The sequence below is a fragment of the Heterobasidion irregulare genome (assembly GCF_000320585.1).
Source record: "Heterobasidion irregulare TC 32-1 unplaced genomic scaffold scaffold_09, whole genome shotgun sequence".
Classification (NCBI taxonomy): domain Eukaryota; kingdom Fungi; phylum Basidiomycota; class Agaricomycetes; order Russulales; family Bondarzewiaceae; genus Heterobasidion; species Heterobasidion irregulare.
This window is the reverse complement of record NW_009258205.1, coordinates 1,917,706-1,941,857: the sequence shown is the minus strand read 5'-3', so window position 1 is coordinate 1,941,857 and position 24,152 is coordinate 1,917,706. Positions and strand designations below refer to the sequence as shown.

The window sequence follows — 24,152 nt, the reverse complement described above, 5'->3', positions numbered from 1 at the left end:
GATTTGCGAAACTGTACCAGCTTGCAGACATCCCATAGCATCTGATTTGCCGTCGCCCAAGTAGCCTTGCCCCGGCGAAGTCGCGAAGACAACATTCTTGACGATCGGCAAGAACAGCCTATATGTGACTGGCTTCTCTGCTGGCATCTTCTTCAACACGAACTTTTGAACGCAATGCTGGCAATTTCGCAGCAGACGGACATATGTTGGGGTATCCATACTCTCGTTTGGTAACTTCTAGCTCGCAGCACGGTGTGTACCGGCCATCCACCCGCCGATTGCAGTGCGCATTCACAAGGACTCCATGATTTTTAGCGCTTGGGTCAAGCCATGCCACGAGACTAGGTGCGCACTTCTTATTATGAAATCAGAGATCGTGAAATGCCTGCTCACGCCTTCTCATTGATATATAGGAGTCGCTTCACGATGCCGCCGCGAATTCACGTCAGGATTCAGGACTCAACGATTGGCGCGCAGCGATTAGCCGATTAGCGCTCAGCGATCAGCATCAACAAGGTGTGATAACCGAGCCAAGATCATCTTACTGCATACAATGCGATACGTTGGTGAGACCCTTGCCATGAGTACGTCAGATCGACAGCAGACTTCGGAGAAGAACTCGACAATTGGTGGTCCGGCTGACTATGTTGATCTTCATGGCACTGAGTCGGCGGCATGCTCTCTCCTATCTAGAATCGTCGCTAATCGCCTCACATCAAAGATCTTTATTCATAGGGCTCCAATATTCCTATATAATCGACAGGCTATCTAGCGACCTGCACAAATCTTCTGCATCTTACATCGCCATCAGCTTCACTTTGTGCCCATGTCGAGCCCTTCCCCCCAGCTTTTCCAGCCCTTGACGGTTGGAAATGCCAAACTCCAACACCGCATAGTCATGGCCCCCATGACACGTTTCCGCGCGAATGTGCAACATGTTCCCACTGATCTAACTGTCAAATATTATGCCCAACGCGCGAGCGTCCCAAGCACGCTGATCATCTCAGAAGCGGCTTTCATCGCGCCCCAGGCTGGAGGATACGCCGATGTCCCTGGAATTTGGTCTGATGAACAAGTCGCGGCGTGGAGAAAGGTACGATGGTGCATTGATGTTGGCGTACAGTGGCTCATTGTTTTTTTCGTGTGCTGGACGATCAGGTTACGGGCGTTGTACATGCTAAAGGCTCCTTTATCTACCTGCAGCTTTGGGCCCTCGGGCGTGCAGCGGATCCTGCTCAGCTTGTGCTTGAGGACCCTTCAAGTGTGTCTCATCTGGGAATATCCAGCTTGTCTCGTTGGGGAATGTCAAAATAGAAGGTCAAGACCTTGCGCCTCACTCATCAACCGTGGATGAGATCAAGGAATACGTCCAATTTTACGCAACCGCAGCCTCGAACGCGGTCCACAAGGCGGGATTCGATGGGGTAGAAATTCACAATGCCAACGGATACTTACCCGATCAATTCCTCCAAGACGTCTCAAACAATCGCACAGATGAATATGGTGGTTCCATCGAGAACCGGGCCAGATTTGGATTGGAAGTCATTGACGCTGTCACGAAAGCTGTGGGCGAGAAGGCTGTTGGCATTCGCTTCAGCCCATGGAGCGAGTTCCAAGGTCAGTCATTCGCTTTGGGCATCGGAAGGCGATGTTTGTGCTCCTTGCGACATAATCTAGATATGGGCATGAAGGATCCCATCCCCACATTCTCATACATGATCGAAACCATCCGTGATCGATACCCTGATTTCGGTTACATTCATCTGGTCGAGCCTCGTATCTATGGTGCTGTAGATATAGAAATCAAACAAGGGCAGACTAACGAGGTCTTCCGGAAGCTTTGGGGATCCAAAGTCTATCTGACCGCTGGGGGGTATAAGGAGGATGCCCTGAAGGCGGCGGAGACGGACAACACGCTCGTCGTCTTTGGACGGTACTTCATATCCAATGTGGGTCTCCCAATCATCCTCGTCTACACGTATATGCTGACCACGAATGTCACAGCCTGACCTTGTTTTGAGGCTGAAGGAAGATATTTCTCTTGCGATGTATGACCGTAACACCTCCTACGCCCACACGGTACCCGAAGGTTACATAGATTGGCTCTTTGCCAATGAGACGAAGGGCACCGTAGTGTAGTCTAATACATCGCAGAACATACTGGTTTTCGCTGCTGACTGAATACTCTCAAAGGTCTAGACGAATAGATCATGGGCGAACGCTGGCATTCAGAGTTTGTATCTCTATGATGACGAGATACGTCAATACACAACAACACAATGCCTTTGTCTTCAACTGGACGTGCGAGAGAAGCGCCGTGCTACCCATGGTGAAGATGAATCACTCCCGGCCCGAATGCTCGGCCTTGGCGGGAATGGCCTCGGTAAAGTACTCAAGACTGCCTCCTACGACACTCTGTCTGACTTACGGACACACTGTATCAGCTCACCTACGACTACCATTATTTCGACTACAGAAAAAAATACGTGAATATCCGAAGGCGGCAGGGACGTATGTGATAAAGTATGTGATACTAGGTTCAGCGACGCCCGATGCGTAACGCTTCTTCCACTTGTAATCCGCGGGCTCAACCTTTCTTTAATTGATCAATTCAAACCTCACAACTTGACTGTGAATGCACGTCAGCACCGACCTGATGTGATGACTTATCCAAGTCATTTCAATGCTTAGATCGCGATAACCGTCGGGCATTGGGGTGACTGAACCACGCGATGAGTAAGGAAGGCCGAAAAGGAACCAGAGGTACTCGGAGAAGCCTCCAAGCTCCACCAAGTCTTGGTCAGGCCGACTTCTTTGATTCACGAGACGTTTTCACGCTCACGGCTTTACGGGCTCGAAATCGGCAGGATGTTCTCTTGTGATCTGGACTCGTCACCACTGGCACCGAATACTTACTAATCGGACTCAGGAAGTCCCTTATAACGAATAGACCATTCGATTCCCTCCCTGATATCATCTCTACTCTGCACCTATGTCGAGCCCGTCCCCCCAGCTTTTCCAGCCCTTGACAGTCGGAAATCTCGTACTCCAACATCGGGTGGTTATGGCCCCGTTGACGCGTTTCCGTGCGAACGCGCAACACATCCACACCGATATAGCTGTCAAATATTATACCCAACGCGCCAGCATCCCAGGCACGCTGATTATATCAGAAGCAACTTTCATTGCTCCTCAAGCTGGAGGCTACGCCAACGTCCCTGGGATTTGGTCTGACGAACAGATTGCATCCTGGAAAAAGGTACAATCGATATTATTCCTGGCATGCGGCAACTCACCAATCGATACTTGCGGTGGACAATCAGGTGACAGACGCTATACACGCTAAAGGCTCCTTCATCTACATTCAGCTTTGGGCCCTCGGACGCGCTGCGGATCCTGCTCAGCTCGTGCTTGAGGACTCTTCTTTTCAGGCTGTCTCGTCGGGGAATATCCGGATGGGAGGCCGTGAAGCTGCGCCTCGTCCATTGACCGTGGATGAGATCAAGGAATACGTCCAATTTTATGCAACCGCAGCCTCGAACGCGGTCCACAAGGCGGGATTCGATGGGGTAGAAATTCACAATGCCAACGGATACTTACCCGATCAATTCCTCCAAGACGTCTCAAACAATCGCACAGATGAATATGGTGGTTCCATCGAGAACCGGGCCAGATTTGGATTGGAAGTCATTGACGCTGTCACGAAAGCTGTGGGCGAGAAGATTGTTGGCATTCGCTTCAGCCCGTGGAGCGAGTTCCAAGGTCAGTCATTCACTTTGGACGTTGGAAGGCAATGATGGCACTCACTGCGACGTAACCTAGATATGGGCATGAAGGATCCCATCCCCACATTCTCACACATGATCGAAACCATCCGTGATCGATACCCTGATTTCGGTTACATTCATCTGGTCGAGCCTCGCATTAATGCTGCCGTGGATATTGAAGTTAAACAAGGGCAGACCAACGAAGTGTTTAGGAAGCTTTGGGGATCCAAAGTCTATCTGACCGCTGGGGGGTATAAGAAGGAGGATGCCCTGAAGGCGGCGGAGACGGACAACACGCTCGTCGTCTTTGGACGGTACTTCATATCCAATGTGGGTCTCCCAATCATCCTCGTCTACACGTATATGCTGACCACGAATGTCACAGCCTGACCTTGTTTTGAGGCTGAAGGAAGATATTCCTCTTACGATGTATGATCGCAACGCCTTTTACGCCCATACGGTACCCGAAGGTTACATAGATTGGCCTTTTGCGAATGAGATGGAAGCTGCTGTAGCATAGTCTCATACGTTGCTACAAAGAATGTATATTGCCGCTCAAAACAGCTGCGTCAGACCTGAAAAGCTTGCATCCACACCTTGTTTCACTGACTTCTCCGTTTTCAAGTTCAGAGAACGACCTGACAAGGCATTTGCACATCGTGGTACATGTTGACCGATGATTTATGGATGTGACTATCATGGGAGCAGTGCCCCGGCAGCATGCCATCTTCAATATGTTCAATTGAACCCACCTTTAACACAGAGGCTATGCCTTACGACAATGATCACGATGAGGGGCGATCTGGATATACTACGATAGATTCAGCGCATCAGCACTGCCTAAACTTAATCAGAGTGCTGGATGACTGACGGAATATATTACGGGCGAAAGCTGGCATATATATTACCGACCGCTGTACTTTTAGTCTATAACTATGATAGCACCAATGGTCCATTGGCCCCACCCATCTTCTCGCACGTCGCCAACGCATCTTCATGGAACGAGTCGTGCAATCCTTCCGATCGCCCCGGTAGCAGGATGTGGGGGAGCAGCCGTGTGTGGAATAACCTATGTGCGACCGAGCCGCCCTGAAAACAGAAATATATCAGTTCAGTTCATGATATATCTGTGATGACGAAGAGTGTGTATGCAGGGTGATAGAATGCGTACAAATTGGTGGAAAACCCCGCCCATGACTGCTTCTACCACTGTGCCATGCACCTTATATAGGCCAATGCCCTTTAAAGATGTGAGACCCTTGTCTTCGACTGGACGGGCAGGCGTCCACCGTATAACGTCACCCAGTGCCCATTGGGGTGCAACAAATTCGCCGAGTATGTAAGTGTTGAGTGCGCGCGAGGCGACGTCCTCATAGTCGAGTGAAGGTGGTGATGCAGTGGACGAATGCAAGAAGAGAAGGAGATAAGAGTGAAGAACGCGACGACCTGGACATGAGTTGATTGGATGGTATGGGAAATTCCGTATAATGGACATGATATAGCGAGTAGGAAGAGTGTTCAGCACAATAAGGCAAGGAAAAACTGGTTGTAGTAAAAGGCGTACCCATGAAGCTAAATCGAGCGTTGTGACCCTGAACAGCCTCTTTGTGACTCATATGTGTTAATATGCGCTGCGAGAGCTCCTGGTTGAAGTCTAGGGGCGCAAAGAGGGTGTTGAGGTGGTGCGCCAGCGGCGAATCGGAAGAACCGGACGCAGTAGACGGTGTCGACGTGGACATCGAGCTGTGCGGTAACCCCTCCGGTACGAAATGATGCGAGTCATGAGTAGAAATTGCATGTAATGTCCGCCGACGAGCTGTGACTTTGAGGAAATAAACGCGCTGTTAGCTGGATGGAGGATATTTTGAACTCACCCGACGGGGCCCGAGCAGCCAATGCAGATCTCGATTTGACTGCGTCCAGCGCGTGGCTAGCCAATTTTAAGCATCGCAGACCCCTCGACATCTGTAAAAGGCGGCGATGGCGATGGCGACGACGAGCAGAACAGGGACAGAGACTAGCAAAGTGAAAGAGCAAGCAGCACGCAACTTTGAAAGCGTTCTGCAACGCGACTCTTAATTCGGGTGACATTCTCGGGACTCCGGCCACCGCAATTTGGGCGTTAATCTTCACTCTGGAAATGTGACATGTACGGCTCTCGAAAAAAAAACACAGAATGTTCTACATTAACGTATCTACAGCACCGACTCATATTGACTATTTCTCGGGGATGTTACGCTGAATCTCGTCTAGAAATTCTGCAAGCTCCCCGTGCGCGAAGCCTATGGAGGCGCCCCATACACTTCTTTCATCCATTGAGCGCATACTCAGCCCAGCCTCTACCCCATCGCCGAGATCGCCAAAGCTGGTGATAGCTGGTTGTGACTGGAGCCATGCCGACATGTGGGTGAAGGGGGAGGACGAAGATGACTCTCCTGGGGGCGAAAATGCTGACTGGGCTATGTGATTCTCGAGCATTGACGATGATTCGGAGACCATATCACTGGCCATCGACATAGCCATGTCCAAAAAAGTAGCCTCAACCGAAGATCGAGCAGCCGAAGGTGATTTGTCTGACAACAGCGAGAATAACGAGGGCATCGTCATCGAAGATTGTCCGAGGAGAGCCGATGCGTGAGGCGAGTTGGAACCGATGGAGGGCGGGGTGGCGCATATATGCGGGGCAGGAGACGTCACCGTATCGGTGCCAACTGCTCCGGTGTAGGAAAAGGAGTCATAGTAGGGGAAATCAAGATTCTTCACCTTCGAGAGGACTTTAGTTTTCGTCTGCAACCGAGACTCCGTGCACTCCCGACCATATTCTTCTGAATACAACGGCCCCAACTCCTTGAGAATCACCCAGGCTTTCTTTGACATGGGCAAATGGCGAAGGCGTTCCAACGTGGAAATAGCCTTGTGAATATTTTGCCTCAAACGTGCGGATTCGGACATGTCTGGTTTATCGCTGAGGAGACGGGTGAAGAACATTGCAGCAGAAAAAATATGGATCGGACCAAAGCTCATATACCCTACGACTGCGGGAGAGGCATTTTCCAAAAACTCTGGACGTCCCTGCGAGGCAAGTGAGATCAAGCTCTCGGCAGCATCTAGAGCAATATCCCAATTTTGAGTCATGTCAGGAGATTGATGCGCTGCGATGACGTATGGCTCGTGCATGGCAAAGCGAATATGAAGGAAGATAGACCTGATGTGGACGCTTTGGGCACCAAAGCGGCATACTGCCGTGACTGGGGAGCAGAGACTATGGGTAAGTGCATCGTCATCGAGATTGAGCTCCGGAGGCAGGCTGTCGAGCCATTCTTGGAGATTTTTATCATGTGCGAGGACATTGCTGTAGGGAACGGGACGGAGGGAGAGCATGTCGTCTATGATATCCCCCAGAAGGTGTGCAAGCCGAAAGAGTGCAAAGTTAGGAACGAACAGGCGTCCGGTTGAGTCTACAGAAGGATCACAGACAGATGGGTATCTTGTATCGAAGTGATGCGAGGCGATAGATGGTGGTCTCCCAAATGTGAATGCCTGCCATCTCCGAAATATCGCATAGTGAATGATGACCAAGGTCGTATGAATCGACGATATAGTGGTTCGCTCACCTCTCTATCCCAACGATATGCCACCATGCCCATCTCCGTCTCTCCGCGACATCTATCGGCATTGCGGTACCTGGTTCCCTGTGCAGACCCATAGCGGTGCCAACAGCGACGAACTCTCTACTTACTCGCCAGATTTCCTCGTTATGTATGTTCGATCGCATCAGGACCTGTGACCTGATAAGCAGCAGCTCGACGAATTCCATACTGTAAGCATTGGTCTCTAGCTGATATCTGTGTAACGCACTCCGCATGATGTCGTAGTATCGAATACGTAGCCTCTCGCGACTTTCTTGGAGGCTGTCGAGAATAGGGTGAGACTCGGGAAGATCATAGAGCGTTTCTGTCATGATAGCGCATACGGTCGCCAGCACAACTCGATTAGCAGATTTTCCAGACTTGTATTCGGCCCACGCTTCCAAGAACGAAGGTTGATGAACGATAGAGAGTATCCAGGTGCAAAATTCGAAATAGTAGTCAACGAGGCTGTCGACAATGCTCAATGTCGGAAGTTGGGATATGAGGTCGATGTCGGCTTCATAATCCAGAGGAATCTTCGTAGGAAGGATAGCCTCATAAACATTGTTCATGTCCCCGTCGCCCTCGTCACTGAGAGATGAGATCTACAAATGACCGTTAGGAAGTCACGACAACAACGGGATGATACGCACCGATTCAAGATATGAAATCGAAGTTGTGGGGCCGGTATAGAAGCCACGGTGGGTCAAGCGCCCAGTCGTGCCGGGACTGAGACTGTTTGAGGCGTCAGGCGAAGATGATTTTTGCTCCTGTGTACCATCTCGGATCCACGAATGGTCAGACGTGGGAGCCCAGGAGGCTTCGAGCCGTAGGACATGCGCCTGCAGAGAGGCAAGAGATTGTTGGATTCTCTTGAATTCGAACTTCGAATTTACGACACGGTGGGGTCTAAGGGCAATCGTGAGAAGGTAGGCATCCGTATCGGACGAACGAACATACTTAGATTTATTGTCGTGGGCAGATGATGGACCTTCGTTCTGGTAGCAGAAGGCAGCATGGCCTGATTGTTATGATTAGAGTACACATCGTGCCACGGATCAAATAAAAGAGATACCTCTCAAAATGCATGAAGAGCACGGGCGCTTCCTACCGCATAAGCAAGAATATGAGCGGACAAACAATAGAACGCGTGGGCTATTAAGCGAGAGAACGCAGCAGACGAACCTGTCACACTTGAGCTTGCTATTCCTGCAAGGCTTACAATTCAGCGCTTGTCGGGGACGTTTCGCTGATATTCTACCGCTAGTACCGACAGTGGGAGACTCTCGCTCGGTCATGATCGGCTGTCTGGAGAAAAATTCGGTCCCTCAGAAGAGATAAAAGCATCATATAATGTTGCGAAGTACCCGCGAGTTAGCAAAATATGACAAACGTGTTTGGTGTTTCGATCCAAGAAATGTGGAACTGTCGGCGTGATTGTCCGAAGACGATCGTCTAGTGGGACCCTTGAGGGATATGTAGATTTAATGGGGAGAAAGCGCTCTGCGGCGTCCAATGAACCACACAGCGTGTGCTTGTATCACAGGACCGATGTCGCACAAAGGGGAGTTGGACAGCCTATCCTCACTTGAGGTAGCAGCCTTGAGATGAGCACTGGGTGAAAATGCTATAAGATCTATTGACGACAGGTCGAGATTAAGTAGCTGACCGGCAACGGATTCGCATTTCATCGAGGCGATAGGAGAGACGACGACGACATACCGGAATTTGGTACCTGCTCGACCCTGGTGTTTGTACGGCAAACATGTAAATCGAAGGGATCGGCAGCATCAGAAGATACAGCGGCAAGACGCGTGCGATGACTGTCGGCGATTACTCCAACAGTCCTAGAGCGCCTGCTATGATCATCGGGTCATGTGATGGTCGACCTGAGCTCTTTTACAACTAATTTCGAGGATGAACTTCCTGTGCGGGGGTATCGAAGGTGCGCACGGTTCTTCCACATGGCTGGCGCACCTAAGAAAGTCTCGAGATCACCGTACTTGACCGCATAAGCGCTCCTGAAGTACGATGGATGAGGTACATATTGGTCTATCCGCAATCTTTCAAGCGGCGGGCGGGCAGCTGATTCAGCATACACTATATCTACGACCATTGACAATGTTTGAAGAGAGGTTTGACGTACCTTCGACCTGCAAACATTCATTGTAATCCGTTTCAAGTACAGAAATATCGGCCAGTCTGCTCACACCTTCTCAACTTCTTCTAATGCTCTCGTCTGCCCAGTGCCCCACGTGTACACGCAGCGAATCTGCAACCCTCTATAACCACCGAAGCAGATAACAGTACCCTGAGATATTATGGGAGGTATGTTTCGAACACATGCTAGTTAAGCGTTATGAATTGTTGTTCATATCTTGATGTTCACGCGATGAGCATCGCGCTTTAGAACTCGATGATTGCAGCAGCCCGTGGAGATTCTTGAAATCTGATTTCACTGGGAACGAATATACACACAGATGAATGGATCAGATATAGGGGCTCACAGCATGTGGTAAATATTGTGTTGATTCGGCTAAGAACGAAATAAGGCTTCAAGCTGCGATGAATATACCAGGTTGGTAGTTGCGGATTTGGGGGTCTTATACCGGATTTTGCCAAACCCCGCGGATGAGGATTTCCCCACGGTCTGCCGTCAGGTTCTTTCGCACGCACTCTTTCACACCAACCCGCTCGTCCTCCACATCATCCGAGCATCGTCTTGGGGAAACTTTCACAACATAGCTAACGAATTTATCATATAATATATTGATCTCAACCATAGTGCATTGAAAACCCTCAACTCGATAGGATCCGGGAATTATAGTGCACATACTAGATTTTCCAAACTATCATTAGTCTCTCTATTCCGGTTTGCATCCCGTTTAGGCTGTCAGAATGATTCCAGGCGACAATCCCTGCGGGATAACTATCTCAAGAATGCAACGAAAGGTTCATCTTGAATACATATGGTCGTCATACGCGCTTTTCAAGGCTTCTCCCGACAGTATGCACAAACTTCATCATTTATTATGCTTTGAACCTAGAATGTTCCTTCTAAACCTTTGCTGATCATACTTTTGACTTGTATTCAGATCGGTGGCCGGACTTACTGCCATTTTCCGTACTTCTTCGTGCATGAACCAAATCTATTGCTGACTCGTGTTTTCCTCAATCACAATTAACTTATCAGAGGAGGCCAAATCCAAGGATAGCATGTCGTTGCTATGTCAATCTTTCTCTTCGGTCGAGGGTATGCAATCATACAACGCCTAGTAACAATAATATGGAAGCCATGGTGCATGACATCGTGAGTCTCTCCCCTTAGGGCCAGCAAACGTCCGCTCGCACCTTTTGCGATGAATATTGGCCTGATCTGTTGGCACTATAGGGGATTGATTTAACGCATCATCGAGTAAGCCGAGTTGGAGAGTTATGATTGCAAACCTCGAAATCTGTCCGCTTGTGGGCAGTCGGATCCAGTTGTATTTTTACACCATGCGGCTGCCAAGAAGTAAGTTCAGTGAACCTTTGCCATTGAATATCTCTGCACGGATTTCTCTGCGGTCAAGGTCGACACCTTTGTTGGTGTTCTGTGGTCTATATTCCTGCTATAGCTTTAGATCACCTTGATTTATTCACGAGTCTGTCGATGTTTCTTTGTGTGGAAACGGCGCTTCCAGGCGCTGATTGAGGGAAACGTATATGCTCAGACAGAGAGCGATGCATCCTGACATAATCTTCAATTCTACTCATCATCATGCGCACAATGTATGTATAGAGTCAAGCTTTAGCAGCCAATGTTCCGCCTCGAAGATGCGTCGTGAGCCCTTTCCGCGATCTATCTTTGACAAAATGCCTCACTCTCGTTCGAGAATACCTCGTTTTCTGACAGATCGCTTGGAAACACGTTCATATATGAACTCATCCATGAGACTGAGCGCCTGATGCGATTGGTATAAATGTCCAACTCGAAGCGTCACCTCTCATTAAATTCCCATCATGCTCTTGATTCAGGCAAAGATCGCTTTTGTTACCGGTTTACTCGGCGGAGCGCTTGCGGCCATTGGTCCTGCCAGTGTTTTGCATATCACTAACAAAGAGATATCTCCCGATGGATTCCCTCGCGAGTACGTCCACCCTATTCCACTGATGTTCTACGTCTTGATTATCATTTCGACAGTACCGTTCTTGCCGGATCTACTTTCCCTGGCCCACTCATCACAGCGAACAAGGTACAGTGCGAGCTTTGATATTTCGGAATCATCGAAAGACCTGGCCGATTCGCGTATCCAGGGTCAGAATTTCAATGTTCACGTTTTCAACGACTTGAAAGATACCAGCATGGACACTGTTACCGCTGTCGTAAGCTTTTTGTTTTCTCCATCGCAATATGATAGAAAACAGAACATCGATAGCACTGGCACGGCATCACGCAACACAACACGACATGGGCTGATGGTGTTGCATTCGTCTCTCAATGCCCAATTGTTCCTGGACACTCCTTCCATTATCAATTCAACCCCGGAAGCCAGGTGGGAACATACTGGTACCACTCGCATTACTCGACGCAGTATTGCGACGGTCTACGAGGTGCTATTGTCATATATGATCCTGAGGACCCTTTCGGGGAGTTGTATGATGTCGACAATGGTACAGTCATTCTCATATCACGATGCGCATATTTACTGATATGCCTAAATCAGAGAGCACGGTCATTACTCTGGCTGATTGGTACCATTATCTCGCTCCTCAGGTCCAGCCGGGCTTGGGCCATGTCGCGTGAGTTCCTTCAACCCATCTATCTTTCTGCATGCTAGAAAGAATCGCACAGTCATCCAGCTTCGACCCTGATAAATGGGCTAGGCCGTTACGTGAATGGAACTGCTGATGCTCCTCTCGCTGTTGTTGGTGTCCAGGCCGGGAATCGCTATCGCTTCCGCCTCATATCCATTTCTTGCTTACCGAGTTTCATCTTCTCTATCGACGGACACAATATGAACGTCATCGAGGCTGATGGTGAATACACGGAACCGTTGCTCGTCGACTCTATCAACATCCTTGCTGGTGAGATCATATCACAGCCTTCAGAATGGTCGCATCCTCACGTGTCTCGCCTTCAGGCCAACGCTATTCCGTCGTTGTAAGAGCTCTGCATCTCAATCAATATACCTCGCATTGAACGCACAACCCAGGTCAATGCTTCCCAGCCAGTTGGCAACTACTGTAGGCTATCCGTTTGCTGATTCGCAGAATATTTTCAATATCCAAACGCATCTTCAGGGATACGTGCCCAGCCTATATTGCCCCTTGGGACGAACACATCGATTGATACTTCCTTCAATGGTGGTCTCAATTCTGCTATTCTACGCTACCAAGGCGCACCGGTGGCGGACCCGAATTCAACCTTTGAAGACACCCTCAATCCCCTTGTCGAGAGCAATTTGCACGTATGTTCTCATCTATGAACTTGTCTGGACCGTTGCGTGTTTGACGCATTGTATCTAGGCCCTTGTGAATCCGCAAGCGGTATGTGATCTTCCCATAATACAGACATAACTCAAATTGAGAGTTCCCAGCCCGGAAATCCTACTCCCGGCGGCGGAGATGTTGATATCAACCTCCAAGTGACTCTAGTGCCGTTGGTCCGTCGAGCCTGATTCTCTTGATTGTCGATCACACTTTCTCATGGTGCCTATTGATAGCCGACAGATAACACTTCTTTCGTGTATGCTATGAATGGTGTAACATACGACCCTCCTAGCGTTCCTACGTTGCTTCAAATTCTCAATGGAAATACGGACTTGCTACCTAACGGCACCACGTACTTCCTTCCTCGTAACAAGACTATTGAACTCAGTATACCGAGTGGCGCGTCTGGTGGGGAGGTATGCGTCTCGCAACTTTCGACACAACCAAATTCTTATATTCTCATTGTCCTCTCAGCATCCAGTTCATTTGCACGGGGTGAGTCTACAACCATCCTTGCTGACATACCAACTCGACACGATATTATTTCTAGCATGCGTTCTCTGTGGTCCGCAGTGGTGGAAGCGATTCGTACAATTTTGCCAATCCCGTTCGCCGTGACGTAGTCAGCATGGGTGGCCAAGATTCGGGCTCAAACCTTACCATCCGATTCACGACCGATAACCCTGGGCCATGGATTTTTCATTGGTACGTCTCATACTACTCCATACTGTGAAGGTATAGATTTAATGATATCACCGCAGTCACATTGATTGGCATCTTGAAGAGTGAGAATTATGTTTCGTACGCCCGATCAAACTGATCACTGAACCAACGCCTTTTTAGGGGGTTCGCCATAGTGTTTGCAGAGGATGCTCCCGATATTGAACAAGCCAATCCTGTTACGCGTACGTTCTTTGGTATTATCTCGACGAGGGATGCTAAGTTGGTCGTGATATTTCCAGAGGAATGGCAGAACCTATGCCCGATCTACAATCAGTACATCCAGAACCATCCATCAGCCTCTGTGACGAATTGATAGACCAAAGTCTCAGATCCGGAAGGCCAAAGGTTGAGTGTCAAGTTCCTGCCTAAATGACGACAGAGGAATCTTCCCCACGTTTCTTGGTCATCTGTTCTGAGTTTTTGTCTTTTACCACCTGCTTCCAACCTGTATTGCTTCCTTGGTTTCTGGTCAATGTCGTGAAAATATACAAGTTCAAAGCGCGCTGTGTCGCTTGAGCTGAGAGCCATAAACTCCAGGTGAGAACGAAATGAAAGCTTAGTGCTGCTTCGGAAGCGACCTCCAATTGATTCCGCTGATTGGATCTCGATTCTCGTCAGCCATTCATTCCGCTGTTGTTTCCGAACCCACTCCGTATCATCACGCCCCGCACATTGCAACCCAACCGCCCACCACCTTTTCGTCGTCCTTATTCGCTTACGACATGGAAGCTAGTTACAGGTCCTTTGGTGTCCGTGACAGCTCGCTGGTGACGTGTCGCGTCAGTGACGCATGGTCTCTTTGCAGTGGCTTTTAAGCAACTTTACTTCGTTCAATCATCGCTCACCCCTCCGCGTCTCTCATCTTTTCCAGACATGACTCGCAGTCGCACTCGCTTGACCTCGAAGTCGAGACCTAAGGCGCCTCTCCAATTAGAAAAGACCGTGACGATCGCGAATCGCGTCCTCCCAGTGTCTCCCGTGTTGAACACGCTCTTCCTGTTCATGGCTGAGCGCCATGCAATTCACCAACGCCGTCTCGCAGGCGAGCCATACCCGTGGACTGAAGATCCTATCTTGCTCAAATACCCCTTCACGAATGTCTTCCGTATATTTGACCGCATGACGCAGTATATTCTGCAGAATGTGGTCAACAAGGGCGACAATACCTTAATGGAGTCGGTCTTTCGGGTGACACTCTTCCGCCTCTTTGCGAGGACGTCCACGTGGGAGCTGCTGCAAGATCGCCTGGGCGAGTTGACATGGCGCGACTTCGATATCGACGTTTATACGGATATCCTTCGCGACGCGAACGAGGGTGGTGTCAGCCTGTACGGCTGCGCGTACCTCATGCCAGCACCTAAACTCGGCGGCGACAGAAATTATATAAATCACCTCCGCCTACTGCAAATCATGATGCAGGTAGATTTGCCCGGACAGCTCAAGAAATGCGCCTACCTCAAGGACGCGTACGGGCGCATTTCCCTTTTCCCCAGCCTGGGGAATTTTCTTGGGTACCAGTGAGTGGCCTCTCCTCCACCGCTGGCGAGTTCTCAGACCACCTCGATTTTATGGAGACTCCTCCTCGACATTAACATGATCCCCCAGCTGTCCTTCCCCGAGAATTGGGCCACGTGTGGTCCTGGGGCACAGGACTGCCTCAAAAAAATATTCGGCCCCGGCGTGCAGGGCATCGAAGGGCGGGCCCTCGAATATCTGCACTATACCCAAGACATCCACTTCGCACGCGTCGGCATCCCGAGCTCGCGCCGCCCGCGCATCGCGCCAGACGCGCTCCCCGGCGTGTCCGTCGTCGACCTTGAGCACTCGTTGTGTGAGTGCGAGAAGTACTCGCGCGCGATGCACCCTGAGATCAAAGGCAAACGGACGAACGTCTCCCGCCATCGAGCGGGCGGGGGCTGGGAGCCCAGCCGCGAGCCGCTCACGGCTGAGCTTCCCCGCCGCTGGCTGTCCTCCGCCATGCGGGCTAAGCCCGTCAAGCCCCTCCCACCCGTAGATCCTACCGAACCCGAACCGTCCTATCACGTCTCCCACATTGTGTCAGAGGCGCCCGAACCAAGGGGCACTCTGTACCAAGTTCGTTGGCTCGGATACGGACCAGAGGAGGACATGTGGCTCGAAGAAAAGGAGCTGTGTAATGCACTGGAAGTATTGAAGGAATGGTCTGACTTCAAGGCTGTCATCGCTGCCAAAGTCTCTGCTTTTCAGGCTACTGAAACTCGAGGGAGGCTATGAGTTTCTCTCTGAGCTGTAAGATTGGGCTGAATCGCTGCAGGCGAAAATCGCATGTGGAGACCATTCAAGGTAAGGCCATCCCGGCCCCATTTATCGAAAATAGCAGTGACGAATACTCCTTTGCTAAGGTGTTTGATTCCGGAATCCAAGCGCAGGAGATACACTTATGCTACATACACATACATATTGGTCTCTTCCTCGTCTCTCTTCAAGTAATCTTGTTCGACGAGGCTCTCTATGCGCTTCTTGATGCTGCTTACGTCGGGTACGAAATGCTTCTTGACCGCCTCGATCGTCTCGGCCTTGAGCTGCTCGTACATGAGCTGCTTGCGCGCCTTCATGATGCGCACGATGGCCGCGTCGAGGTAGTGCTTGCGGTCGCCTTCGATGGCCGTCTGCGTGCGCGCCGCTTCTTCGACCTGCGGGAGAGATCCGTGAGCCCAAGAAGCGCGAAGGGGGCCAGAGGTGAGGATGTGCGTACCGTCTCCTTGACCTGAATGGAATTGATGTGGACTTTAGCTCGTGGATCGGTGAAGGCGTCGTTGAATTCGAAAACGTCGTCGTCGTCGACGTCCCGGCCAGGCGGCAGCTTCTTCAGCACTTTCTTCTTCCCGCAGGCAAGGCTCTGCAGCGTACGCCGCAGCTCCGCATCCTCTGTGGGTAGTCAACATCCGATCTCGAACGTGGTCGCAAAAGCGAGACCGGGCGGCATACATACCGATGCGGGTGCTCGCCTTGATCTCTGCGAACGGTATCTTCGGGCTGCGGTTGAAAAGGAGGAGGACGACGCCCTGGTAGAGGCTGACGGACAGCTCCTTTTGTCCCCCGCTGAAGCGGGACGTCAAAATGATCGTCCCAAGCCCGTGGTCCCAATCGAGTTTGTGGCCCTGGTGCTTGCCCTTGTAAAAAGCAGCGAACGCGGCGATCTCCGCTTGCATCTGTTCCGCCGCGCGGTCAGTGCTACGCGCAACTGCAACCGTGCCCGGGATCCCGAACGACTCACCTCGGGAGGCAGATCGGCATCACTCGTGCGCGCGGAGAAAGGCCAGAAGCTCTGTTGGAGAACCATCACGTTGAGATTTCGCGCGCTGCTGTCTTGTTCGAGCTTCTTGTGGTAGTCCTGCATAAGCTCGCGAGACAGGGCGAGGTCGTTGAACATGTGGTCGCCCATGCTGAACTCGGGATCGTAGACTGGCCGCGGATGTGAGCATGCGCGACCGGCGGGCAACCAGACAGACTCACGCTCTTTCAGCTTCTTCAAGATCGCCTTCTCAAAGTCGTCGGAGGCGCTGCGCTCCAAGAGCAGCCGCTTCGCGAGCGCGCGATGGTAGAACGTTCGGAAGACGTCCTTGTCGTCCGTGAACCTGTAGAGCGCGAGTGCGGCGTCGAGCTGCGCCGCGAACTCGGCGTCGGTCGCGCCCCGCTGGCCCTTGCGCATCATGCGGTCAACGTGCTTCGCAATCATCTCCGCGGGCTTGTTGCGCCGCGCCTTGAAGCCAACGCCGAACGCGTCGGTGACCGCGTACCCAAAGTCGCGGTTCGGCGTCCGCGCGAGCACGGACGTCGACGGCGCGGCGCTGACCACGGGGTCGGCGAACGCGTCCTGCAGCGCGCGGTCGAGGAAGGCTTTGAACTTGAGAAGGCGATCGACCATGTCGTCGTCGCGGGCAGCGTCGCGGACGACGGCTTTGACCGTTCGCTGCTTCTAATATATATAATCGCTCGCGCGTGAGAAACGTCAGGCGCACCTCGACGTAGGCTTTGAATTGGCCATTGAGTTCTTTCAGGCCGTCGACCCGGAAGAAAAGATGGTAGATCCGCGACAGCCCTTGTATGTCCTCGCTCTTCATCAGCTTGGGGATGCCTGAGGGCCACGCGTCAGAAACTCGACCATAAGTGAAAGTAGTCGTGCGTGCCTTCTTCTGCCAACCAATGAAGCCTGTCGGACAACAACGCGCGCTCGGTCGCCTCGAGGACGGCGCCCCAGCTGGACTTTGGCAAGATCTCTCTGGATCTCGCCACTTCTTCATCGATGCGAGACGTGCAGTGCAAGAGGAAGGCCGATGCGTCCTTGTCGGCCGCGCTCGACAGGCGGTCTGACTCGGCAGAGTAGTGCTCCGCGATCAGCTCGAGATAGTAGCTCTCGAACCGCGCTTGGTAGGAGTCGTGAGTCTGAAGGTGACCGATCAGCTGGGCCACCTTCGCCTGGGCTTCGTGCGGCTTTCTGTTAGCGATACGAGGGTTTTAGACGTTAGGGGACTGTTTTGCTGTGAGGAGTGGTTTGTCGGACCTGTTTTCCCTCTCCCATTGAATCCATGACTTAATCCCCTCTTCCAAATTCTTCACGATGGTGCCGTGCCATATGATGTTGTGTAAGAATAGATCCAACGCCATTCCGCTGATGATATTTCGAGACGTGAGCGGCGACGAAGGCGACGAGGAGCTACAAGCGTACCGCACACTCTGAGAAGACCCGTCTGAGGTCGAATAATCTCGATCCAAGAACGTCAACAAGGACTGAAGAAGGCTCTGAGCGACGAAGTTCGTCAGTCCAAGTCTAATCGCGAATGCTCGCGGCGCGCTCACTATTTGGGTCTCAAACCATGCACAGACGTCCACGAATCTGTACAGCCATGATAAGCCGTCAGGGGAGGTTTCCAATAGGAATCGTTGCAGCTGCCCGACGGATTTCTCGAGCTCGGCCTTCAAGCGCCCGTGCAATGCTTCTCCGTCGCGGGCGTTGCACACCACGTAGCGGCAGGTCGCATATATGCTCTCGTACGTCAGGGGCAGCGCGTCGTCAGAGTCCTTGGTCAACAGGATGCGAATGCACTGCTGGAGCCGGGCAAGGTCGGTGTCGCGCTTGTCCGTTTGTGACGGCGCTGCGTTTTGGTTCGGTGTGTCTGGTGAGCGGATGCGGAACAAGAGACGATAGCGAGGATGATGCACGCACGATGAGCGCCTGATATCTTGACGCGGACGACGCACGCTGTGTTCTTGGAAGGGGCGCTCGCGAGGCCCTTCCTGGAAGCGGAGCCGGGGTCAGAGTCTTGGGCGAGTCGCGGGACCTTGTGTAGAGGAGGGGGGGACTCGGACTCATCGACGATGGCGGCCGCGGAGGGGCGGACGGCGCTGAAGGCGTCGGAGGTGACGGGGAGGGTGAGCAGGGAGAAAAGAGAGCTGGCCATCGTTGCGAGCAGCGACGATCGGATCCCTCGGAATGTCGCACTCGATGCCGTGTCGCGAGTTGCCGCCGGAAGCAAACGCTCTCGCACCGTGATGCTCCCATGGCGTCTTGCCATCATCTCTGCGGCACACAACCTTCTCGCGGGATCTGCGCCTCGGACAGGGACGCGCGCTCTATTCTATGATGCTGTCGTACTGTGATGATTGCGCCCACCCTCGAAGATTCGGAACATCTATGCGAAGACGCGTGTATGAGGTTCAATTTAGTGCAGCGTGCAGCGTGGACAGGCGTGGAACGGAACAACGACTCGACATGATGCTGGGCTGTGATACACTTCTTGTTGTGCTGGCCCATCTTCCTTGGACACTCTTCACGTCTTGCACGCGTCAGCTTCATGGACCTTGTCCCCTGCCTTATTCTCTCGACTCCAGGGGGTCACCGCGCCAGGAGGCTTATTGTTCTGTGTTCCTTATATTTTTCGTGTGGTTTGTCTTCGTGCTACTCTCCCTGACAAGGCTGAAAGAACCAGGCGATGTTTGCTGCCGCGCACACAGCCTACGCGGTACGGAAGCAGCTCAACTGAGCGCACGCCTGGTGACAAGTGAAATAAGCGACGTGCTGAACGCCACGCTAGCCCTCCCTATCCCAGACAATTGACGCTGTGACCGTGGCGGCCCACAGTCTTATACGCATGCCTTCCATAAGCACCCTGTTCCGCATTCACCCCCACGTACAAGCCTCTCCTCGCCACAGCCCCGCAACGCCGAACCCAGCATGTCCCTTTGCGACTCCTCCGCCTCGTCGCCGAACTCCTTTCTGATCTTCGAGCGGGCGTGTAGAGCGCTCGAAGCCTCGCCCCTCGTCCAGTTTTTCCGTCACCCCGTAGTGATCAACGGGATATCGATGGTGCTCGTGACCGCCGGGTACCACCTCGCGCGGGGATTATGGCGCTGGCTCTCCCAGCCGTCGAACTTATGTGAGCCCTAACCTATTGTTTTTCCCTCTCTCGCCTGAGCGCTAAGCATCATGTTTAACCGGCGTGGCGTCGCAGCGCTCACCGTGACAGCCGCATTCACTCAAGGCGACCCCGCGTACGACTGGCTCGTTATGTATCTCGTGAGTTACGTGTCCATGCCTCCTACAGCGGCCCAGATATTGACTGTTCCCCGCAAGACTGACAGGGGCATCTGGCGCCACGAGTCCGAGAGCGTCATATCTGCGCACAGAGGCGAGCACCGCGTCGGCCCCGCCGTGTTCTCGAAGCTGCATTTCCCGCTGAACGATGCCATGGACTTCATCCCCATGGACGGGTACAAGGAGCGCTTTTTGTGGCGAGGATATCTCGCTGAGGTCGCGGTCAGCCAGGACGAGAGCTACTGGGCGTCGCCGGACGACCGACCGTCGCCATCGCTCCGCCTGAGGTGAGCGCTGTCTCCGGCGGATTCTTCTTTTATCTCGCCGGGGGATATTGCTCATTGTGATGTGGCGCCGTCGGTTCAAGGCTGTTCACTCGGAACGTTTCCGCACTGGAACGGCTCGTGGAAGAGGTGCACCAGGCCTCCGTGTCGCGTGGCCTCAAGACCGTCACGCTCCACCACATCCAGAACGTTCGTGTCTCTCTCTTCTAGATATCTTGGACTTTGGCTGAGTTCAAGTCGCCGATTGCAGAGCTACTTCGGCCGGCCCATCTGGACGACGGGGGTCAGCCGGTCTCTGCGTCCGTTCGACTCTCTTATATTGGACGGCAATATCAAAGCCGAGTTACTCGACGAACTCCGCGCTTTCATGAGCTCTGAGAGTTGGTACCATGATAACGGCGTGCCCTATCGCTGCAGCTATCTCTTGCACGGTCCCTCTGGCACAGGAAAGAGTGCGTGATACCCCTCTGGCGATGGATGATCTGAACTTCTGATGTGGCCCCTATTTGCCAGCGGCTACGGTATATGCATTGGTGCGCACGCACCCCGTGCCTCTCCGGATATCTGACATTCACCGACTGACTTAGGCCGGCGAGCTGAACCTCAAAGTCTACACGCTTTCTCTTTCCGACCCGATGTAAAAATATCCGGTCGCATCGCCTGAGCATCCTCTTATGATTTTGTTTCTTCCTCTTGTAGGATGAACGACGTGTCCCTGAACCGCCTGCTCGCGCGCGTGCCCGGGGATGCCATCCTCCTCCTCGAAGACATCGACTGTGTCTCCGCCGGCGCTCAAGGGCCCGACACCATGAGCCGCAACGGCGTACCCCTGCCCGACGCCCAAGAACAAATGATCACGGTGTCCGTCTCCGGCGTCCTCGGCCTGCTCGACGGCATCGGGAGCGACGACGGTCGCATCATCTTCGCCACCGTGAGCGGCCCACCTACCTCGTATACCATCCAGCGATCCCCACCATGCTCACACGGAGACGCGGTGCGTAGACGAACCACCCGGCGCAGGTCCACCCCGCTCTGCTGCGCGCAGGCCGGCTCACCCGCACGATCCCGTACGCACTCGCGTCGCGCGTGCAGGCGTCCGCGCTGTTCGACTACATCTTCTCCGGCGGGAGCCTTGCCTCGGGCGCTAGCTCCCCCGCTACCTCAGACGGCTCATCTGCGGTCGGCCGAGAGAGCGAGGCGCACGGGGCCCTACGTGCGCGGTTCGCTGCTGGCGTTCCGGAAGGGGCTCTTTCGATGTCGGATCTCGAGGGATACCTCGTGCGCCACCGGCGTGACTGCGAGGGCGCCGTCGCTGGCGTGAAGGCTTGGGCGGAGTCGGTCGTCGAGCAGAGGCGGGCTCTCGAGAGACTGAGGCTCGCTGACGGCACCCGCGCCTCCTCACGAGTGCTATGAGGCGGGTTTAGTTTAGGGTCAGCCTAGACACGGAAAATTTCAGAACGCCTTCCCTGCAGCAAGTAGCTCGGAGTTTTATTCAATGCGATTCGTATTTTTTTCTTCTTTTTTCCTGTGGTCAAAGACCGAGGGACGTGAGAAAAATGAGGGTCCAGTCACGCGCGGGGGTTGTGAGTAAGTCAATTTGAGCGAGGACGTGATGGCCGCGGCTGCTTGAGCACGCATATGATACTTTACTTGTTGCTTGAGTACGTTAGCGCTTTCTTTTCTTCTTCACATCCTACCATCATACGCCGTCTCTCCTGGATGTTCGCCGGTTCGAGTAGATGCTAGCCTCCACAAATAAGTTGCTCTGTGCTGGCTCTTTGCTGGCCTCGCAGCGCACGGCAGCGTCGCACTCTCGCCTCGCAATTAGCCACGCATTGAGACCGCTGCCGTCAAAGGACCACTCGAGACGACACGGTGTCCTTCTTCGCGCGCTTCACAGCAGCCAGCCACGCTTCGATCGTGTAAACAATCACGGGGAAAAAGCACCATTATTTAGTGCGTGCCTTATCTTCTGGCGGCGCTGCTTGTCACGGACTGTGCTTGCTGACTTGGCACCATGTCCTCCTCAGAAAAAGTCGCCCAGGCCTGGCGGCACACCCCAACGAAGTGGTATCCCCTCCCGTGGTTCATCGGCGCTCTCCTGCTCGTCGTGCTCCAGTACAAAAAGTCGGTCAGGAAGGATGTGTACGTAGACGAGGATGGGCAGGAGGTCATCAGGCTGAAGGGGCCATGGCAGGTGCGTGCTGGCACATCCTCTCCACCCCCTCTCCGTTCCTCACCACCTTTCCACTGCGCCACCGTGAATAGGTGCACATCCTCGGCGCGCTGCCGCTGCGCAACATGTCGCGCCTCTGGGGCTGGCTCAACTCGCTCGAGCTCCCCGTCTGGTTCCGTCCGATCGGCTTCACGATGTACGCCTGGGCCTTCGGCTGCAACCTCGACGAGATCGAGCCCGCGGACCTGCGTGCGTACGCGAGCCTCGGCGACTTCTTCTATCGCAAGCTCAAGCCGGGCGCGCGCCCCGTCGCCGCGGCCGCGCTCGTGAGCCCCGCGGACGGCAAAGTGCTGCACTTCGGCACGATCAAGGACCTGCGCGTCGAGCAGGTCAAGGGCATCACGTACTCGCTCGACGCGCTGCTCGGCGTCGAGAAGCACGCGCCCGGCACGCCTGGCTCGACCGTCGTGCACTTCCCGCCGCGCGCCATGGAGATCGTCGACGACGAGGAGTTCGCGAACGTCAACGGGATCGAGTACAGCCTCAACCAGCTCATCGGGACCTCGACGCCCACCACGCCCACCACGCCGCGCTTCGAGGACCCGCAGGGCCCCGTGTTCCCGACGGACCCGGAGGCGTACGCGCGGCATCCCACGCCGAAGAAGCACGGCGAGCGCATCGACGCGTCCGTTGTCGAGCCGGACCGCTCGCTGCAGGACACGGTCGCGCATGACGTCTCCGTCGCGCGCGAGATGGGCGTGCAGCCGTCGCTCAGCCACCGCCGCAGCACGTCGGGCACGAGCGTCAAGCCGGGCAACGCGCTCTTCTTCACCGTCATCTATCTCGCGCCCGGCGACTACCACCGCTTCCACAGCCCCGCCGCGTGGGTCGTCGAAAAGCGGCGGCACTTCCAAGGTGCGTTTTCGATCGAGAGCGGGATTCGCACGGCCGGTGCTCACACGTGAGGCGTTGCAGGCGAGCTGTTTTCCGTCTCGCCGTACGTGGCGAAGCGCCTGGAGAACCTGTTCGTCCTCAACGAGCGCGTCGCCATGCTCGGTCGGTGGAGGCACGGGTTCTTCAGCATGATCCCCGTCGGCGCGACGAACGTCGGCAGCATCAAAATTAACTTTGACCAGGTGACCTCTTCTTTCCATTCCGTCCCGCGGAAGGGCTAGCGCATCTGATGGCCGCGCATCTCAGGCACTCCGCACGAACGTCCGCGGCCGCCCACCGCCGCCCGGGACGTACACCGAGGCGGTCTACTCCGCCGCGTCGCCGATCCTCAACGGGCAGCCTCTGACCCCCGCGCAGGAGATGGGCGGCTTCTGTTTAGGGAGCACGATCGTGCTCGTCTTTGAAGCGCCGAAGACGTTCGAGTTTGCCGTCCATGAAGGGCAGAAGGTGAAGGTCGGGCAGGCGCTTGGAGATATTGGGCACGACAAGGACGATTAGATCGTCCGGTGGAGGCATGGGCATGGACACGTTTATAGATGACTCTATAGGATCTACTTAATGATGTTTGGATTG

General features: G+C 53.5%; 9 protein-coding genes across 9 annotated transcripts; 6 read left to right on the top strand and 3 right to left on the bottom strand.

Annotated features, from left to right (window-relative positions):
• Window positions 1-304: 304 nt before the first annotated feature.
• Window positions 305-2,139, top strand: HETIRDRAFT_157891 (uncharacterized protein; the record flags this gene model as incomplete). The annotated part of the gene is made up of 6 exons (XM_009552086.1): window positions 305-316; window positions 857-1,093; window positions 1,159-1,263; window positions 1,287-1,617; window positions 1,678-1,949; window positions 2,005-2,139. 6 exons carry the CDS (start codon window positions 305-307, stop codon window positions 2,137-2,139), a joined length of 1,092 nt encoding a protein of 363 aa, XP_009550381.1.
• Window positions 2,140-2,989: 850 nt separating this feature from the next.
• Window positions 2,990-4,352, top strand: HETIRDRAFT_446181 (uncharacterized protein; the record flags this gene model as incomplete). Its single annotated transcript, XM_009552085.1, has 4 exons — window positions 2,990-3,259; window positions 3,324-3,762; window positions 3,823-4,097; window positions 4,153-4,352. The coding sequence occupies 4 exons, from the start codon at window positions 2,993-2,995 to the stop codon at window positions 4,285-4,287; spliced, it is 1,116 nt and encodes a 371-aa protein (XP_009550380.1). The 3' UTR covers window positions 4,288-4,352.
• A 348-nt stretch (window positions 4,353-4,700) lies between these two features.
• Window positions 4,701-5,506, bottom strand: HETIRDRAFT_454355 (uncharacterized protein; the record flags this gene model as incomplete). The annotated part of the gene is made up of 3 exons (XM_009552084.1): window positions 4,701-4,856; window positions 4,939-5,213; window positions 5,332-5,506. The coding sequence occupies 3 exons, from the start codon at window positions 5,504-5,506 to the stop codon at window positions 4,701-4,703; spliced, it is 606 nt and encodes a 201-aa protein (XP_009550379.1).
• A 991-nt stretch (window positions 5,507-6,497) lies between these two features.
• On the bottom strand, window positions 6,498-8,694 carry HETIRDRAFT_57899 (uncharacterized protein; the record flags this gene model as incomplete). Its single annotated transcript, XM_009551369.1, has 5 exons — window positions 6,498-7,314; window positions 7,382-8,001; window positions 8,050-8,417; window positions 8,472-8,499; window positions 8,578-8,694. Coding segments are annotated over 5 exons (1,950 nt in total), but the record flags the coding sequence as incomplete, so codon positions are not given.
• Window positions 8,695-11,398: 2,704 nt separating this feature from the next.
• lcc12 (laccase) lies at window positions 11,399-13,904 on the top strand (the record flags this gene model as incomplete). Its single annotated transcript, XM_009552083.1, has 17 exons — window positions 11,399-11,526; window positions 11,580-11,631; window positions 11,693-11,761; window positions 11,815-12,049; window positions 12,103-12,152; window positions 12,217-12,463; window positions 12,520-12,539; window positions 12,592-12,622; window positions 12,680-12,846; window positions 12,905-12,925; window positions 12,976-13,041; window positions 13,102-13,284; window positions 13,343-13,363; window positions 13,419-13,573; window positions 13,630-13,653; window positions 13,712-13,773; window positions 13,831-13,904. 17 exons carry the CDS (start codon window positions 11,399-11,401, stop codon window positions 13,902-13,904), a joined length of 1,605 nt encoding a protein of 534 aa, XP_009550378.1.
• A 560-nt stretch (window positions 13,905-14,464) lies between these two features.
• On the top strand, window positions 14,465-15,844 carry HETIRDRAFT_127354 (uncharacterized protein; the record flags this gene model as incomplete). Its single annotated transcript, XM_009552082.1, has 3 exons — window positions 14,465-15,108; window positions 15,166-15,648; window positions 15,670-15,844. The coding sequence occupies 3 exons, from the start codon at window positions 14,465-14,467 to the stop codon at window positions 15,842-15,844; spliced, it is 1,302 nt and encodes a 433-aa protein (XP_009550377.1).
• A 164-nt stretch (window positions 15,845-16,008) lies between these two features.
• Window positions 16,009-19,032, bottom strand: HETIRDRAFT_454352 (uncharacterized protein; the record flags this gene model as incomplete). Its single annotated transcript, XM_009552081.1, has 11 exons — window positions 16,009-16,263; window positions 16,326-16,498; window positions 16,563-16,782; window positions 16,848-17,035; window positions 17,087-17,549; window positions 17,593-17,766; window positions 17,822-18,068; window positions 18,135-18,242; window positions 18,300-18,373; window positions 18,431-18,726; window positions 18,798-19,032. The coding sequence occupies 11 exons, from the start codon at window positions 19,030-19,032 to the stop codon at window positions 16,009-16,011; spliced, it is 2,433 nt and encodes an 810-aa protein (XP_009550376.1).
• Window positions 19,033-19,805: 773 nt separating this feature from the next.
• HETIRDRAFT_109007 (A-type ATPase) lies at window positions 19,806-21,862 on the top strand (the record flags this gene model as incomplete). The annotated part of the gene is made up of 8 exons (XM_009552080.1): window positions 19,806-20,007; window positions 20,083-20,452; window positions 20,533-20,638; window positions 20,700-20,901; window positions 20,963-20,982; window positions 21,037-21,086; window positions 21,149-21,380; window positions 21,452-21,862. The coding sequence occupies 8 exons, from the start codon at window positions 19,806-19,808 to the stop codon at window positions 21,860-21,862; spliced, it is 1,593 nt and encodes a 530-aa protein (XP_009550375.1).
• A 604-nt stretch (window positions 21,863-22,466) lies between these two features.
• HETIRDRAFT_325064 (uncharacterized protein) lies at window positions 22,467-24,077 on the top strand (the record flags this gene model as incomplete). Its single annotated transcript, XM_009552079.1, has 4 exons — window positions 22,467-22,646; window positions 22,718-23,540; window positions 23,601-23,761; window positions 23,826-24,077. The coding sequence occupies 4 exons, from the start codon at window positions 22,467-22,469 to the stop codon at window positions 24,075-24,077; spliced, it is 1,416 nt and encodes a 471-aa protein (XP_009550374.1).
• Between the last annotated feature and the right edge of the window lie 75 nt (window positions 24,078-24,152).